Source organism: Panthera pardus, unplaced genomic scaffold, assembly GCF_024362965.1.
Source record: "Panthera pardus isolate Hobbes unplaced genomic scaffold, ASM2436296v1 HiC_scaffold_13, whole genome shotgun sequence".
In the NCBI taxonomy this organism is placed as follows: Eukaryota; Metazoa; Chordata; class Mammalia; order Carnivora; family Felidae; genus Panthera; species Panthera pardus.
The window spans coordinates 143140629-143157046 of NW_026526688.1; the positions used below are offsets into that span (position 1 = coordinate 143140629).

The 16418-nt window shown below is 36.9% G+C and overlaps 1 protein-coding gene across 15 annotated transcripts in view; it reads left to right on the top strand.

Annotated features, from left to right (window-relative positions):
• The window catches only part of CCDC158 (coiled-coil domain containing 158), a 101956-nt gene that overhangs the window by 82390 nt on the left and 3148 nt on the right, over positions 1–16418 (top strand). For all 15 annotated transcript variants that reach the window (XM_019467001.2, XM_019467061.2, XM_019467067.2 and 12 more), the window contains 5 exons: positions 6190–6350; positions 7687–7746; positions 8628–8687; positions 12198–12265; positions 15136–15294. In XM_019467001.2, the coding sequence (XP_019322546.2) occupies positions 6190–6350; positions 7687–7746; positions 8628–8687; positions 12198–12265; positions 15136–15294 (508 nt within the window). The remainder of the gene's footprint in view (positions 1–6189; positions 6351–7686; positions 7747–8627; positions 8688–12197; positions 12266–15135; positions 15295–16418) is intronic.

Sequence of the window (16418 nt, forward strand, 5' to 3'; positions counted from 1 at the left end):
ATGTTCTTTCTCTGTCCTCTTTTATGTTTGTGTTAAAGAAAAGTTTCGGTTCACACACTGAACTTGCACAGAATTGGTACATAGGAATGGCGTAGTCATAATCCTTGATCTATGACACACTGTCATTGTTGAACCCTATATAGCTTTATTTGGTTGTTTAAAATAATACTTAATACAACTGAACACATTGCCCAGCCCAACAACTAGAGCTTTACCAGTAACTTACCTCTGTGGTCCTCCCTATTCCACCCCCCCAAGAAGTAACCACTCTCCTGTAATTTTGATACAGTAGTAATCTATAAACAAATCTTCAACAAAAAGTGAACTAATACACACACGATTTTTAATAATACTATACATATACTATACAATACTATACATATTGGCTTGCAATTTGCTTTTTTTTACACTTAATATTTCTTGGAGGTTTTCTCCACAAGATTCCCTAATGGAACCAAATTCTCTAAAGTTTATGGATGCATGAGGACAGTGTCTATAGGTAAATTATATTGTCTGCTTTGGTTCCACAACCATTAGGGGACCTTTGCCACAGCCTTGAGATTCCTTGGTTTGAGCTAAATGTATGTGATATCTGGAGGTAGTTCCTATGCCTCAGCATGTAGCAAAATCTTTTACATATTGCAGGACATATGTGCACACACTGCCCCCCACCACACACACACACACACACACACACACACACACACACACACCTACCTCAACAAATAACATTTGTTAAATAGTTAACATTTGTTATAATTGTGTCAAGTTCACTTCTCCTTTAGTTAAAGAAAATAATGTTGTTTGCATAGAAAAGTAATTATACTTTTTGAAAAATAGACCCAATACTTTATTTGAACACATACTTATAACAAAGAAATACTGTTTTTAAGTGGTAGTTATAAAATTTACTGAGATGTAACTTTCAGGCTGTGCACTTTTGCCCCTGTTTATTGGCTGTTCATTGTATAAGTGTTTAATTTTCTGCTATTTAATTCAGGCCTCTAGAATCCCATTTTATCCCATTCCTAATATTTCCTTTCATGGCTCACTTATATTTTACTGGGAAGACTAAAGAGAGAAAGAATTATTTTCTTCCAGGTGTATAGGAGGTTCAATTCTAGAGCCACCATATTACTGTTTTGTGAATGTCAGCATAGACAGTATGGTGTAAAACCACAAAGGTAAATGCTTTCCTCCCTATGTGGGCTCCAGAAGAGAAGGTAAGCTATTGAACATGTTTCCCCCTTACAAGAAACTGTTTAAAAAACTACTTTGGGGGAACCTAGGTAGTTTAGTCAGTTGAGCAATCAACTCTTGATTTCAGCTCAGGTCATGATCCCAAGGTTGTAGGATCGAGCCCACATCAGGCTCCATGCTGAGCATGGAGCTTGCTTGAGATTCTCTCTCTCTCTCTCTCTCTCTCTCTCTCTCTCTCTCTCTCTCTCATCCACTGCCCCTTTCCCTCACTCATGCTCTCTCTCTCTCTAAAAAAAATTAAATTAAAAAAATTAAATTAAAAATAATTTAATTAAGAAAATAATAAAACTATTTGAAAACAAAGAGGAGGTAAGTTTCTGACAGTAACCATGTTAACTTTTCCCCTGAAATTTGAAAGAAAAATAAAGGAAAAAGAATGATAATATCTCTACTTCTATCAAGGGGAGCATAGTAGCTGGAATGCACAACTAACTCTGGTAACTTTTATTAGTGGCTGGTACTAACTATATGTTGTAGTACCTTTCTGGTGATTCTAGATCAGTAATATGGAGCATATAAAATATGTTTTCATATTAAGGGGAGAGTGAGGTGGAAACCAGCCTTTCTTGGATACTTACCATGCACACATTAGTACTTCTTATTGCTTATGCCATCCTTGTAAAGTAACAGGCATTTTCCTCCTTTTTACAGGTGAGGAAACAGAGATGAGAAGAAGCATTCCACTAGTTAATGACATTATCTGTTTATGCATTTGCCTCCCATATTAATCTGTACAGTCTCCACAGACAGGGGCCAGACACATTTGTCATTTTACTTTAGCTTTTTAATGGAGTGTCTGGCCCATAGTAGGTGTCCTGCGAAGTTTCTTGAATGTAGAAGGTAACTTGCCCTAGATCACATAGTGGAAGAATGGTAGAAGCAAAAGCCTGTGCTCTTTTCCACTGTATCACACTGTCTATTCCCTGTCACCTCAAGAATGGCTTAGGAAATGGTACTGGCATTTGTGTTAATATGTCTTGAGTAGTTTTAAAGATTCCCAGGGTGCATTTAACTTATAAATCAATCTTTGTTTAATGCCTCTGAGTTTGGGGTAATTTCCCTCATGTGATTTGCGAACTACTTTCAGTAATAACCAGACTGTAATTATGTTGAGGCCAGCTGCTCAACTATATTATTTACTCTGTGCCCATATTCTGTAATTTTGTGATCCTAAATTTGGATACCTCATAGCATGCTGATCACATTTCCTAACAAATATACCCAGTGAGAACCAGGCAGTGTGCCACCGTGGAAAGACCATGGGCTTTGAAGTCAGACAGATGACAGTCTTTATTCCAGTTTTGCCATTTACCCCTCATGTAATTTTGACCAAATTATTTAACCTCTCTGTGCCTGAGTTGTCTCATTTCTAAAATGGAAGTGATTATTTCTACCTTATTGGGTGGTTTGAAAATTGAAGTTCAAATGAGATAATATATAGAGTGCCTGGTGTTTGGCAAGCACTAGATAAATGGTGCTTCTACTTATTTATCCTGACAGTTTGAAATGATGATCTAAGTCTAGGAAGAGAAAGTTTCATTAGAATAAATGTCGTCTAGGGGTGCCTGGGTGGCTCAGTCAATTGGGGGTCTGAATTCAGCTCAGGTCATGATCTCGCAGTTCATGGGTTTGAGCCCCACATCGGGCTGTGCACTGATAGCTCAGAGCCTGGAGTCTGCTTGGGATTCTGTGTCTCCCTCTCTCTTTCTGCCCCTACCCCACTCGCACTCTGTCTCTCTCTGTCTCAAAAATAAACAAACATTAAAAAAAAATTTTTAAAGAATAAATGTAGTCTAGAACTTGGTAAGAAATACACAGAAATACAAAGTATAGCATATGGAAGATGGGGCTTATCAATAGCGTGTGGAAAAGACCTAGGGAACCTCAGTTGACTCCCTGCTCAGTCTGAGTCCACAGTATTACGTGGCAGTCAAACAAGGTTTTAATGGTAGCATCCAGATCCCAGAGGGGGACAGCTCTTCTCCACACTGCTCTGGACACTCCCTGAATTCTAGATTTCATTTTTGGGGCATGGTTGTTTAAGAGACTCACCGATCAAGCAGAGTCTGTCCAAAGAGATAGAACCAGAGTGGTGAGAAATTGTGAGCCCATGCCTTATGAAAAGAGTAGACGGCTTGAGGAGATTTAGCCTGCAGTGTGTATTAGAAAGTGGAGGTAGGGGAGTGGAGGCTGGAGTGACAAAATAAGTGTCCATTTCTTGAGGGTTACGTTTGACTTGTTCTGTATGGCCTGAGGGGTAAAATGATGACCAGTATAGAAGTATGGAGGAGATTCAGTTTAATAAGCCTTTCTCTCAAAGGATTAAAGGTATATAAAAATTAAACTGCCTTCCTTGGTGTTTGGTGATCATGCAAAGGCCAGATAAGTGTACTGCTAGGGGAGATTGGACTGTACTGTTTGGAAATTGGACGAAGCCCAAATGATCTTTAAGACCTCTCCAACCTTGATAGTTTTGTGATTTCATACACAAGCCAAGTATAGCTTATTTGTAATGGAGTACATAAAGAGTGATGATCAAAACAAGTCCTTGCTTCTGTAAAGCAGCTTACATCTTAATTAGAGGAGCAACACACATTTCAAAAGCTCTTAAAAGTATTAGGATGAAGTCATAATAAGAAAATGTCATAGGACTGATTATGATCAATTGCTAAGTGAATGTTGGAATTGAATTTTTTTCAAACTTTTCTGTCTTATAAAGCACCAGTCACTCTCAAAGAAACAAGTGCCCTGATCTCAGGGTGAAAAAAAAGCCATATTTATATGTTTGTAGGTTATTATACTATCACTTATAATAAATGTCAAGGCCTGAACATTTTTAATAATTACTAAACTTCTTAAATAAACTTCCTAATGGGCAGATGATATGAATGAAAGTCCAGGTGCTACACTGAGATTTTAAGGTAAGAACTAAGGTGACTGAAGATTGAAATAGGATAAGGTTTTCCTTATAAAGTTTTTGAAGTTTTATTCCATAACAGACATTATGTCCAACAGGGCTAGGACAAGACAAAGCCAGTATTTGGTAAAATTGGATCATCTGCTTAGAGACAAAAGCTTTTATTCATATTATGAGAAACTGGTTTAGCACCTATGTAATCAGGGATATATATGGGAAATCTCTGTACCTTCCACTCAATTTTGCTGCGAACCTAAAACTGCTCTAAAAATTAAGGCTATTAAAAATTGGTCCACATTTGTATATATTTTAAATTACTGGAGACAAATTTAATCATTAAATTGAGTCTGATTTATGAAACTCTGAACTCATGATAATTTCCAGGTAAGGTCACCATCAGTAAACTGGAAAGACCATACTTACCACCATTCAGTTAGTCAGAACTCTTGACATCTTCAGCTAAATGTTATATGTGGTTTGCCAGCGGGGTTAGGACGGGGAGGGGATGGGAGGGTTATATCAGTAACATTAACACTCATTTGGCGTGGACTCTAGACAAGCAAAGCTGGTGTTCATTCAGCAACCAATGTGTATGGCAGGTTTAACTCTACATTGAGATAGATACCTCCAGCTTTACAACTTGATGATGGGGGTGCTGGATGGCTCAGTCGGTTAAGCGTCCAACTCTTTCTTGGTTTCAGCTCAGGTCATGATCTCACGGTTCATGGGATCGAGACCATGGGATCAAGCCCCATGGGGGGAGCTTGAGATTCTCCCCTCTCTCTCTCTCTGCCCCTCCCCAGCTTGTGTTGTGTCTGTCTCTCTCAAAATAAATAAATAAACTTAAAAAAATAGCTTGATGATTGATGATTTTCTAGCCATGAATGTCCTCCTACTAAGACCACCTGCTCACCAGTGCAACTTCTGACTATCATTTGGTTTCCCCTTTTGAGGTGCCTTTTGGGAACATCTGTAAGTTTTATTGTAATATAAATATTCATCAGCAAATACTTGTATATCTGAAAATCTTTTATTTAAAAAAAATTTTTTTAATGTTTATTTCTTTGAGAGAGAGAGAGAGAAAGAGAGAGAAAGAGGGCAGGAGAGGGAGACACAGAATCCAAAGCAGGCTCCAGGCTCTGAGCTGTCAGCAACAGAGCTGGATGTGGGGCTCGAACTCACAGACCACGAGATCTTGACCTGAGCCGAAGTCAGACGCTTAATGGACTGAGCCCCCCAGGCACCAATCTGAAAATCCTTTTAAAACTTATTCTCAAATACTGACTAACACAGTTTGAAAATATTGAATGTCTCTTTCCTCATCAGTAAAATGGGGGAGTAAATTAATTCATCTCTAAAGAGTTCCTTACTTTTATTTTTTTTAACATTTATTTACTTTTTAGAGAAAGAGAGGCAGAGTGTGAGCAGGGGAGGGACAGAGAGAAAGAGGGAGACACAGAATCTGAAGCAAGCTCCAGACTCTGAGCTATCAGCACAGAGCCCAAAGCAGGGCTCAAACTCAGGAACTGTGAGACCATGACCTGAGCTGACATCTGACACTCAACTGACTGAGCCATCCAGGCACGCCTAGAATTCCTTACTTTTAAAATTCTGTAGTTTTATAAAATTAGTTCAACCATAAACAAAGTATTGGAATTATTTTGCCTGGATATAGTTGTAAATATTTAATGACTTCATGCTACATTATTAAAATTTTTTAAAAATGATTTAAAGATAGATGTGTATAGTGTGATTCTATGTGTGTATATTTTAATTTAAATATATATATAAATAAGTGTATACACATTTATAAATTAGATATAGCACTGTGTTGATTATTGATTGGTTACTACTGATTATCCCTGAGTAGTAAGATCACAGGTGATTTTTGTTTTTTCTTCTTTTCCTCCAAAATTTCTATTTACCAGCTGAATTAATTTTATAATAGGAAATAACATACAACTCTAAAAATAAAAACCAGGGTGTTTGTTTTGTAAATTGTGTTAATGCAGCACTCTTTGAAACCTAACACGTTGAAGGAAGATCCAACGAGGGACCTGAAACAGCTTCTCCAAGAGTTGAGAAGTGTGATAAACGAGGAGCCAGCTGTGCCTCTGGGCAAGCCCGAAGAAGAAGGGAGAACACTGTCCCGGGGAGCGTCCTATGTGGCTGTGTAAGACTGGGTGTGCTGCAGAGTGAGCGAGCTGCTGTCACCAGCGGTTTGCCATTAGTTGTCTACATGATACTCTGTGGGAGGTTGATGTTTAAACAACTTTGAAGAATATCTGACGTTACCAGGGGAAACAGTATGAAAGTGGAGAAGCTAAGCAAAAGTAAAACAACTTGATATCAAGAGTAAATAATGCAGTTATTCTGCTCATAAGCTGTCAAAGCAAGGTGTTACCCAAAGTTACAGTCATATAATAATGTATAGTTCCCAACAGATTTCACATCTAAAATCGCTTTTTAAATCTTTCTTTAATTTTTATATTGAGGGAGAGAGAGCACGCATTTAAAAATACATGGAATCTGGAAATTGTTCTTTGTATAATTAACTGAGACTTATATTTATCTATACAGAGATGATAGAGGAAGAGATTGCATTACTGAATCTCTCTCACTAGAGAGAGAGTGGGGAAGGGGCAGAGAGAGGAGACAGAGAATCCCAAGCAGGCTCTACACTGTCCATACAGAGCCCGACGCGGGGCCCAAACCCATGAACCGAACCCACGAACCATGAGAACATGACCTGAGTCAAAATCAAGAGTCAGATGCTTAACCTACTGAGCCACCCGAGTACCCCTCACACCCATAATCTTATTTGATTATCACAACCGTTTGAGCTAAGACAGAGCAGGATTTATTTATCCCATTTTACAGATGAGATAAACATAAGTTTCAAAATTTTGACTTGCCTGCAGCCGCACAATTTCGATGGTGGAGCTAAACTAGAACCTTGAAAACTACATGACTCTCAAGGTATAATCTAATAGGAAAGTCCTTGGTTCTCATTTGACAGATGAGTAAATTTAGGCATAGACTGAGTTGCCTTCTCCTATAAAGCAAAGAAGCAAAGCCAAAAGTGAAAGTTAGACCCCCTGGCTCCCCACACCAGTCAGTCCACAAAGATTACCATGATCTCCCTGATGAGATGATTTCATCACTTTAGCCATTAGTTATGGGCTTGAACTATTTTGGACTATATTGAACATGAATATATTTGGTACCTGCCTTTAAAGAATGTATGTTAATTTGCTATAATCTTACAAATAACCTTGTCACCAAAGCCTAAACTCAGCCTAAAGCTTTTGGGAGTCCATGGAACAAAAAATATTTCTGAGTTGAACTCCAGGGACAGCCTTCTGCAAAATTTGCTTGGAGGCCTACGATCTACTTTTACACTTTAAAGAAGAGTTAAATACATAGGAGCAGTTGATTATTCTAAAAATAGATGGAATCAGGAAATTGTTCTTTGTATAATTCACTGAAAGTTATATTTATCTGTACAGAGATGATAGAGTAAGAGATTGCATTACTGAATCAAGCCTGAGATCAGAGATATGCCAGAGGTAAGAAGAATCTGAGATTCTGAATCTAATTAATTGTCTAAGAATTTTTTATGTTTCCAGGTAATTTGGGAAGTCTGGACAATTTACATGGGAATTTAGGGGCATTTGGGGTTCATTGAAGGAAAGCTGTTTACATTGTTTAACTGAAACTAAAGTGGATTTCAGTGTAATGTACTTTCTCAAAATCAATACGATTTTTTTTTTGCTTATTTTAAATTTTGCTACTGTTTACCCATATTAAGATATTTATAGGTATGCCATACCAAAAATGGAAGATTTTTCTACATTTACACTCATTTACAATGGCTTACATAACTTTTGAGAGGAAGGTAGTCCAGAAGGAAATGCTAACAATCTCAGTACAGGATTATAAGAACCTCATGGAAAACAATCCTATTTTCCTCAGTAATTGAATAGCTGAATTTTTAAATGAAATCCTAAAAAGAGCGTAAAGAAATTAAATCCATAACCCCTTAACAGAGACAACTTCTGAGAACTGACTTTAACCAAAAAGGAAAAAAGGCTAATGTTAATTTGTTAATTCAGGTAAAACACAGAGGCCATTGCCCGCAGGTTTTCATGAGCTCCTCACTGCCTGCTGATTAGGTACCTGGTTCCTTAGTCTGAAGTTGAAGGAGGTCCCTAACTTGTCACCAGCCCGTGTACTCTAACCGAAACAGACTACTGGGTCCAAGAGGAGTTCACTCCTTTTCATCTCCAAGCTTTTCTTCACACTGTTTCTCCACCTGGAAGAGTCATTAGCCCTAGTCTCACCTTTGAATCAGCGTTGGTGTAAAAGCAATGTTCAAACAATGTTGTTTTATCATTAAGTAAAAATAACACCGTGTAGTCTTTCATTTCTCCCATCCTTCTGCCAACAGAAGCAACAACTCATTAAGGGACTCCACCGAAGGTAGCAAATCCAGTGAAACTCTTAGCAGGTAAGAAATGATCTTAGCAATGCCTGAATGTCCTAATGTCCTCATTACTACTGTTTATTCATTAATTCAGCAGATTGTTAACTGTCTGTGAAGTGTCATACTCCACACTGGGTCCTTAAAATGTAACAGTGGGCAAGGCAGACAAACGTGGGCTTACAATGATAAGATCTGTTTATTGACTGACTGCATGGAAAAAAAAAACTTACTTTTATCTTTTCTATTTTCACCACCTAAAAAAAAATAAGAGGAATCAGAGCCTTTTTTATATCCTCAGAATAAGAAAAAGAATTCTGTTCAAATTCAGTTAGGCAGAGGCTTATTCATTGCTGTATCTTCAGCGTCAGCCATATTGCCTGACCCACAGTAGCCTTTCAGTAAAGTTTTGTGTAATGAGTGAATTAAGGCAGTATTAAAAATATTTTCTTACTGTCCCTACTGCTTGATCAACAATGAACTTTTTAAATATATCTTTATCAAAACAAATTTTGATTTTCTTCTCACCTATGTATGTGACACTACGTAGCACCTATTAACAATATTTTTATTTTTACATTTTTTATTTTTTATTTTAAATATTTTTATTTTTACATTTTCTGGATGCCATACATATTTCATTTAGTCTGTATAGCCTAATATTTTTTTAATGTTTATTTATTTTTGAGAGAGAGCATGGGCAGGGGAGGAGCAGAGAGAGAGGAAGACACAGAATCCGAAGCACAGTGTATCTAACCTGATCTTATATCCATATGTGGGTTAGAAATGAAGACTCACATTGTTTAAGCAGCTTGCCAGGGCCATACAGCTTGTAAACAGTGGAGCCAGATTTGAACTCAGGTCTAGCTGGCTCCTGAGCTCAGGTGTGTGACCACCTCCGTGTTCGGCCTCTGTGTACCTGCACTGAGCTCCTGGGAAAGGGCCCTGTCTGTGCTAGGCACAGGGCACAGAAGGGCTGCTCCCCTGAGATGCGTCAAGCTCTGCTATAGTTTTTCCATGACCAGAAAAGTCTGTTTCCTTCAGCAATGATGTGTTCGTGAAGAGACAGATTGGAGAGGAAAAGATGGGACCTAGCCCCTACTTGTGTTCGAATATTTAATAGAAGAAGAAGAGGTTTTCAGATATTTAATAGAAGTTCTGAAAAGCATGAAACATACTAGAAAATTAAAAATGCATTTGAATGCTCTATCCTGTACTTCAGCACACTGGCCATTTTGGAAACTCACAAAGAATACCACAGTTGCTGTTTTACTACAACATTTCACTGTAACTGCAACACCTTTGCTTGACTCGGCATCTTACAGCAATGTTTCTTCATTTAGAAACTTCTGCAACCTTTTAAGCTAAATCAGTATGGTCCATATACCCAAAACAGAATAAACAATTAAAGAAACGAACAACTCTGCTGTGTGGATTTGTGCTCGAATTATTCTAAGAGCCACATTTCTCAGAAGTTTGTGGACAATTGACTTTTCTTATTTTGTTATATTATTATAACTTAATGAGCAACATTATGCCCTAAGGAAGGTTCCCAATAGAGGCTTCAAAACATCCAGCTCCTTTTTACACATCTCCATGTGGATGTTTCAGGAGATGAAACATAATGACCTGAAGATCACAGTGACCAAAATAAAACAAAGGCAGTCATTCCACAAAACCATTCCCCTCCAGATCATCTTGTTTCTGTAAATGGCCCCCTGCTTTCCAGGGCACCTCTGCTTAACCCTAACGTTCTCTTTGGTTCTTCTTTCTTCTTTGTCGCGTTTCTCTAGTCACCAAATCTTATTAATTTTGCCTCTAAAACAGTTCTCAAATCCATTTTCTTCTTTGTACATCCTCTGGAACGGCCTGTGTTAATCTCCTATGTCTGCTGTAACAAAATTAGTTGCTTAAAATGACACAAATTGATCTCTCTTACATTTCCAAGGAGGCCCGAAGTCCCAAATCAGTTCCACCAGGTGGAGTCAGGATGTTGGCAGGTCCACACTCCCTCCAGAAGCCCTTGGGGTTAATCCATTTCCTTACTTTTTTCCAGCTTCTAGAGCTTTGTTCCTTGCACTCTGGCTTGTGGCTTCTCCCTTCATCTTCAGATAGCAGCAGAGCATAGCATCTTCAAACCTCTCCGCTGAGATTGACACATCGTCTTCTCTCTTTCACGTGAAATCCCCCCTGCCTCCTTTTTACAGACCTTTGGGATGGCAGTTAGCCCCCCTCCTAAGAAACCCAGAATAATCTCTCCATCTCAGGATCTTTGATTTCATCACATCACATCACATAAGGCAACACTCATAGCAGATATTTTTGGCAGCCGTTATACAGCCTGCCACACTGCTCTAGGCCTTTTTACCTTTCTTATAGACTATTGCAGTGGTCTTGACAGCGTTGAGTGTGGGTATTTTTAAACTCCAGTCTCATAAACATTCCAGTCACTTCTATATATTAATTTCAAATTGATCTGCCTGAAGCACACCTCAGAGTATGACCTTCCCCAAGCCCCCAGAACCTTCAAAGGCTCCCCCACTGCCTCCTGCAGCAAAAACACTCTTTGCCCTGATAATTAAGACTATCCATGGCTTCCCTTTCTAGGGCTTTTCTCCTAATAGAGCTATCCTCAAACTTTTTGGTCTCAGGACCCCTTTTAGTCACAAATATTGACGATTCCTAAGAACTTTTGTTTATTGCTATTCTAAGTATTGGAAAATAAGTTTTCATATTAGCATTTTAAAAATAGAAAACATTTTGATATACCTTTAGAAACAACAGTGTGTATCACATGTTCACCTAATAGCATTTTATTTTGAAAAATAACTTTTTCAAACAAATTGTTGAGAAGGCATTCTTTTACAATTTAACATGTGACTTCACAGAAGATAGCTGATTCTCATATCTGCAGCGGCATTTAATCTGTTGTGATATCAGATCTTGTGGATCCTCTGGGAAACTCCACTGCTCATTTGCGAGAGACTGAGAGTTCAAAGCAGATGCTGATGTTAGTGTCATAATTAAGACAGTGTGGGCATCACACACCCCCTGCAAGGGAACCACTGCCATAGTATCCTCGTGCCGTCACCCAAACCACAGAGAACAGTGTGGTTTATTTCAACCTGTTGATTTAAGTAAGTCTAATAGTTTTGTAAAGTGATACGACTATTGCTAAGAGAGGTTCCTTTTTTTTGTCTTTTTTTTTTTTAATTTTAAAACAAGTTATAAAGATTGTGCCTCTTAGAATCTATGAGAGAAATACTTCGGGTTTATAGCTATTATAAAAATGAATTTTCTAACCAATATTATTATATTTTCATTCTGCAAAATGTTCATGGGCCCTGAACGATTAACAATAATGCAACTCGGGATCTCCCTGATATTTTTTGATTTCTGCAATTTAGGGTCATAACTGCCATCTTTAGCTTGTATTTTAGTCTGTCACTTTTGTGTGCATTAGCTTGCGTCTGTCCATAAATCTTAGTACTGTATTTGTGAATTGGAATGTCTGCATGACCATTCTTATGCTTCCAGAGAGCCGGTCACATTACATACAGGAGACCTAGAAGATCCATCTAGTTGTTTTACATTCCCATCTACAGGTGAGTGAAAAGTACACAAGACAGGCCTGCTTCAAACTCTGCAGTGGCTTCTCATTTCCATGCGAGTGGAAGCCAGGTATGACAGCAGCCTGTAAGTCCGCATTAACTCTCTAGGCTTATTTCCTCCTACTCCCCCCCTCATTCACTCTGTGTCATCTACCCTTGAATTGCTCCTTGAACATCCCAGGCAGCTTCTGTACTAAGGCCTTTACACCACTGTTCCTTACACATTGCTAACCCTTCACCTACTTTAAAGGCTCTGCTCAAATGTCACTTACCCAATGAAACTACTCTCATGACCTTCTGCCAAAATTGTAACTCTCCCATACTCCCAATCACCCTTTTTTGTTTTTTTTTAAATTACACTTAGTATCTTTTAATATGTAACTTACTAATTTATGTTGTTCATAAAGGTGACTCTGTCACCTCCTGTTAGACAAAAGCCACACAAGGGCAAGTATCGTTTGGTTTCCTGATATATCCCAGGCACATAGCAGGTGCTCAATAAATCCTTATTGAACGGATGAAAAGAAAAAGAGAAGAACTGAGACAGATGGTTCTTTTTATAATTTCCAAAGACATAATGCTATCTGTTAAACAAGGGAGTCAAGGAAGAGATTGAAAGATAACAGAATCTGTTGAAAAGCAAAATGGCATAACAGACTAGAAATGGAAGAGAAAATAAAAACATTACAGGGGGAAGAAAGCCTTAGGAAAAACATAAATGGGATAGGCATGACTGAAATCACAGGGACTTGATGGACCTTCTGTGGGGAAATTACACAAAAAGAATTTTTAAAACTAAGACAAAAATAATTACAGAGAATATGTTATGGGGAGCCTCGGTGGCTCAGTTGGTTGAGCATCCAACTTTGGCTCGGGTCATGATCTCAGAGCTCATGGGTTCAAGCCCCACATTGGGCTCTGTGCTGACAGCTCAGAGCCTGGGGCCTGCTTCAGATTCTGTCTTCATCTGTCTCAGCCCCTCCCCTGCTTGCACACTGTCTCTCTCTCTTTCTTTCTCTCTCTCTCTCAAACATAAATAAACATTTAGAAAATTTTTAAAAAAGATTTGGAAGGTGTAATTGGTCTTCCTATAGAAGAGACTAAAATGAATAGGAAAGAATGAAGCTGTGAAAATGATGGTTATTCAACAAAGGCTTAGCTGTAAATCTGGACAGTAATATAATATTACAGAAATAATGTAAATAAGGAAAGTTGAGGTATGAGGTGAAAGAGATAGGAGAAGGATAAATCTCCATATTTTCTTGTTTTTTATGGAAGATTGTCAGTATATATCTAAAAAAACAAAACAGTTTTAATAAAATAAATGCAAATTCTTAATTTTTGAATAATCTTCAACTTGTGAGAAATCTTTTAAGAACTGTATTTTGAAGAAAAGGACCATTTATTTGAAGTTACTGCTTTGAGGTTTACTTCACTTACATGTTTTACTGTTGTTTTAATAATTACCCAAGAGAATACAACATGTATTCTTGCCTTGTTAGATTAATATAAATGAGAGCTTTACTTTTTTCTTGCATTGTGAGTACTTTAGAACATGTTAATTCCACTCACTTTTATTATTAAGCTCATCAATATAACACTTGTTATATAAATATATATATATATAAATATATATATAACATTATATATATGTGTTATATATAAATATAACACATGTATATTTTAATTATAAAGGTAAACATCACAATGGATAATTTGCATTGTTTTATACATAAAACAATATATATTTTATATTGTTATAAATTTTATATATATATATACATATACATAAATATAACATATATATATATTTATATATATATATATAAATATAACACATGTATATTTTAATTATAAAGGTAAACATCACAATGGATAATTTGCATTGTTTTATACAGTTAATATCCATTTAGATATACCCATGTGATTATACTTTACTTTCTCTCTGGTGTCATTTTACTCCCAATGCCTTTAATTTTTCCTTTAAGGTAAGTCTGCTGGTGATACATTCTCTCAGTTTCTGTTTTTCTGCAGTTGTCTTTATTTCATCATCATTTTTGAAGAATATTTTTGTTGAGTTTAGAATTTTAGGACATTTTTCTTTCACTTTGAAAATATTCCATGGTTTTCTGGTTTCCATTGTTTCTATGAGAAGTCAGCTCTGAATTTAATTGTTACTCATTTAAATGTAATCTTTTTGCCCTTTTGGCAACTTTAGGATTGTTTTTGTCTTTGATTTGTTTTTTGAGGTTTTTGGGGTTTTTTCTTTTTCTTTTTTAGCAGTTGTTATTGGTATGTTCAGGTATGGTTTTCTTTATGTAAGAAGTACCTGTTTAGGGTTTGGAATAATGCTGCTTAAATCTGTGGTTGTCTGTGCCTCCACTATCCAGATCTTGTGGGCCTATACCTATTACCTGTATATATGATTTTTTCTCTTGGTTTTCTGCCATATCATTTTGTCTCCTTCTATGCCTGTTTGTTTTTATTCTATGAAAGACATCTGTGAAAAATTGTTCAAATGGTTGGAGGCAAAGAATGAGGTTACCTTCCTCCAGATAGCATTCATGCTTGCTTCTGGTAGACAACTAAGAACACCGCAATCCCAGATCAATTTAATCCAATCGGGAATTCAGATAATTTGAAGCTAGATCTCAAGATCCCCAAGGGCAGGTCTTGTTCCTGTTCATCCTTATTTCTAAGACAGCCCTTTGCAGTTCTAACCCAAAGCCTTGGGTATTTATGGGAACATCCCCTTACCCCCATCATTGGGAATATTTTCTCATGAAAGTTTGACTTTTTGAGAAGTGCAGTATACTATTTTTAACTAATTCTGTCCTTTTGCTTCTGTTCTTGCAAAATTTTAGCAAGTCCATCTGTGAAAAATTCAGCTTCTCGTTCATTCCATTCTTCTCCTAAGAAGTCTCCAGTTCACTCACTCCTAACTAGTTCGGTTGAAGATTCAGTAGGCTCCACATCACCGTATAGATCCACGAAACCTGTTCTTTCACCTGATTCTGTTAAAGGTAAGAATGATCTGATGTCATTGATGAGCTTAATTGGTTTCCTCCTCTGGTGAATTGAAAGTTCTTTTCCATAATCAGAATTAATAAGATCTTATATGGTGTTCTTATATGCAAACTCTAACTGATGCTGTGTAACTTAAGTGAGTCTTATTTAAATAAAACAGCTATCGCATGCATGCACACACTCTCTTCTTAATAAATATCCATAGATATTATATGTGAATATTTTCTCTATTACTCTGACATAAATAATGAACTTCCCCCGCCCCCTGCATTTTATTATAAGATTTTGGTCTTTTTTTTTTAAATGTTGTGACTTTTCTTTCTTATTTACATTCTCTCAAATCATGACTCTCTTCAGTCTCTGCCTTTGTAAGTGCAAGTATTTATCATACAAATTTGTCAGATGTCCTCATTTCTTAAATGTTAAGTTCATTTGTTATTTGCTAAAACAGATAAGGAAAATGGTTTTATTTAGATTAAGCGCATGATAAATAAGTGGACATTATGTGTGTGTGTGTGTGTGTGTGTGTGTGTGTGTGTGTGTGTATACTGACTTGAACTTGAAATGTTTTTACCATATATTGACAGCAATGCAAACAACCCCATGCTCTCTGGCATCAGTCCCTTTGATAAGGGATAAACTAGGCAAATTGTTGCATCACTGTTAAGTCAGCTCTCAGCCTTTAGAAATTCTATGCCTCATACATTTCTAGATCTCCCCCAAATCTGAAAACCACAACATAATCACAGATTTTAGTACATTTTACCATCTTTTTTCTGTATTTTGTCCTCCATCCTCTCTTACATTTCTGAGTTATTCCTTGGTGTCTTTAAAAATACTAAATACTAAATAAAAATACTTTTAAAAAAGGGCAAATTCTTGAGCAATTAGAGCTGTGACTATTGTAGAAGTAGAACAGTACTTCTGGTCACCTCATTATTAATTTGTGATTACATAATAGCATGGAATTTCCTTTTTTTTTCTATTGTCAGATCCTAATCAAACATCATGTATTTTATATTATCCATGTGAAAAATATCTCTCTGAGGAAGTGGTTTTCATCCTCTTGACCTAAAGTAATTCTTAGATGATTGCCTCTAATACTAATATCTGTACTGAA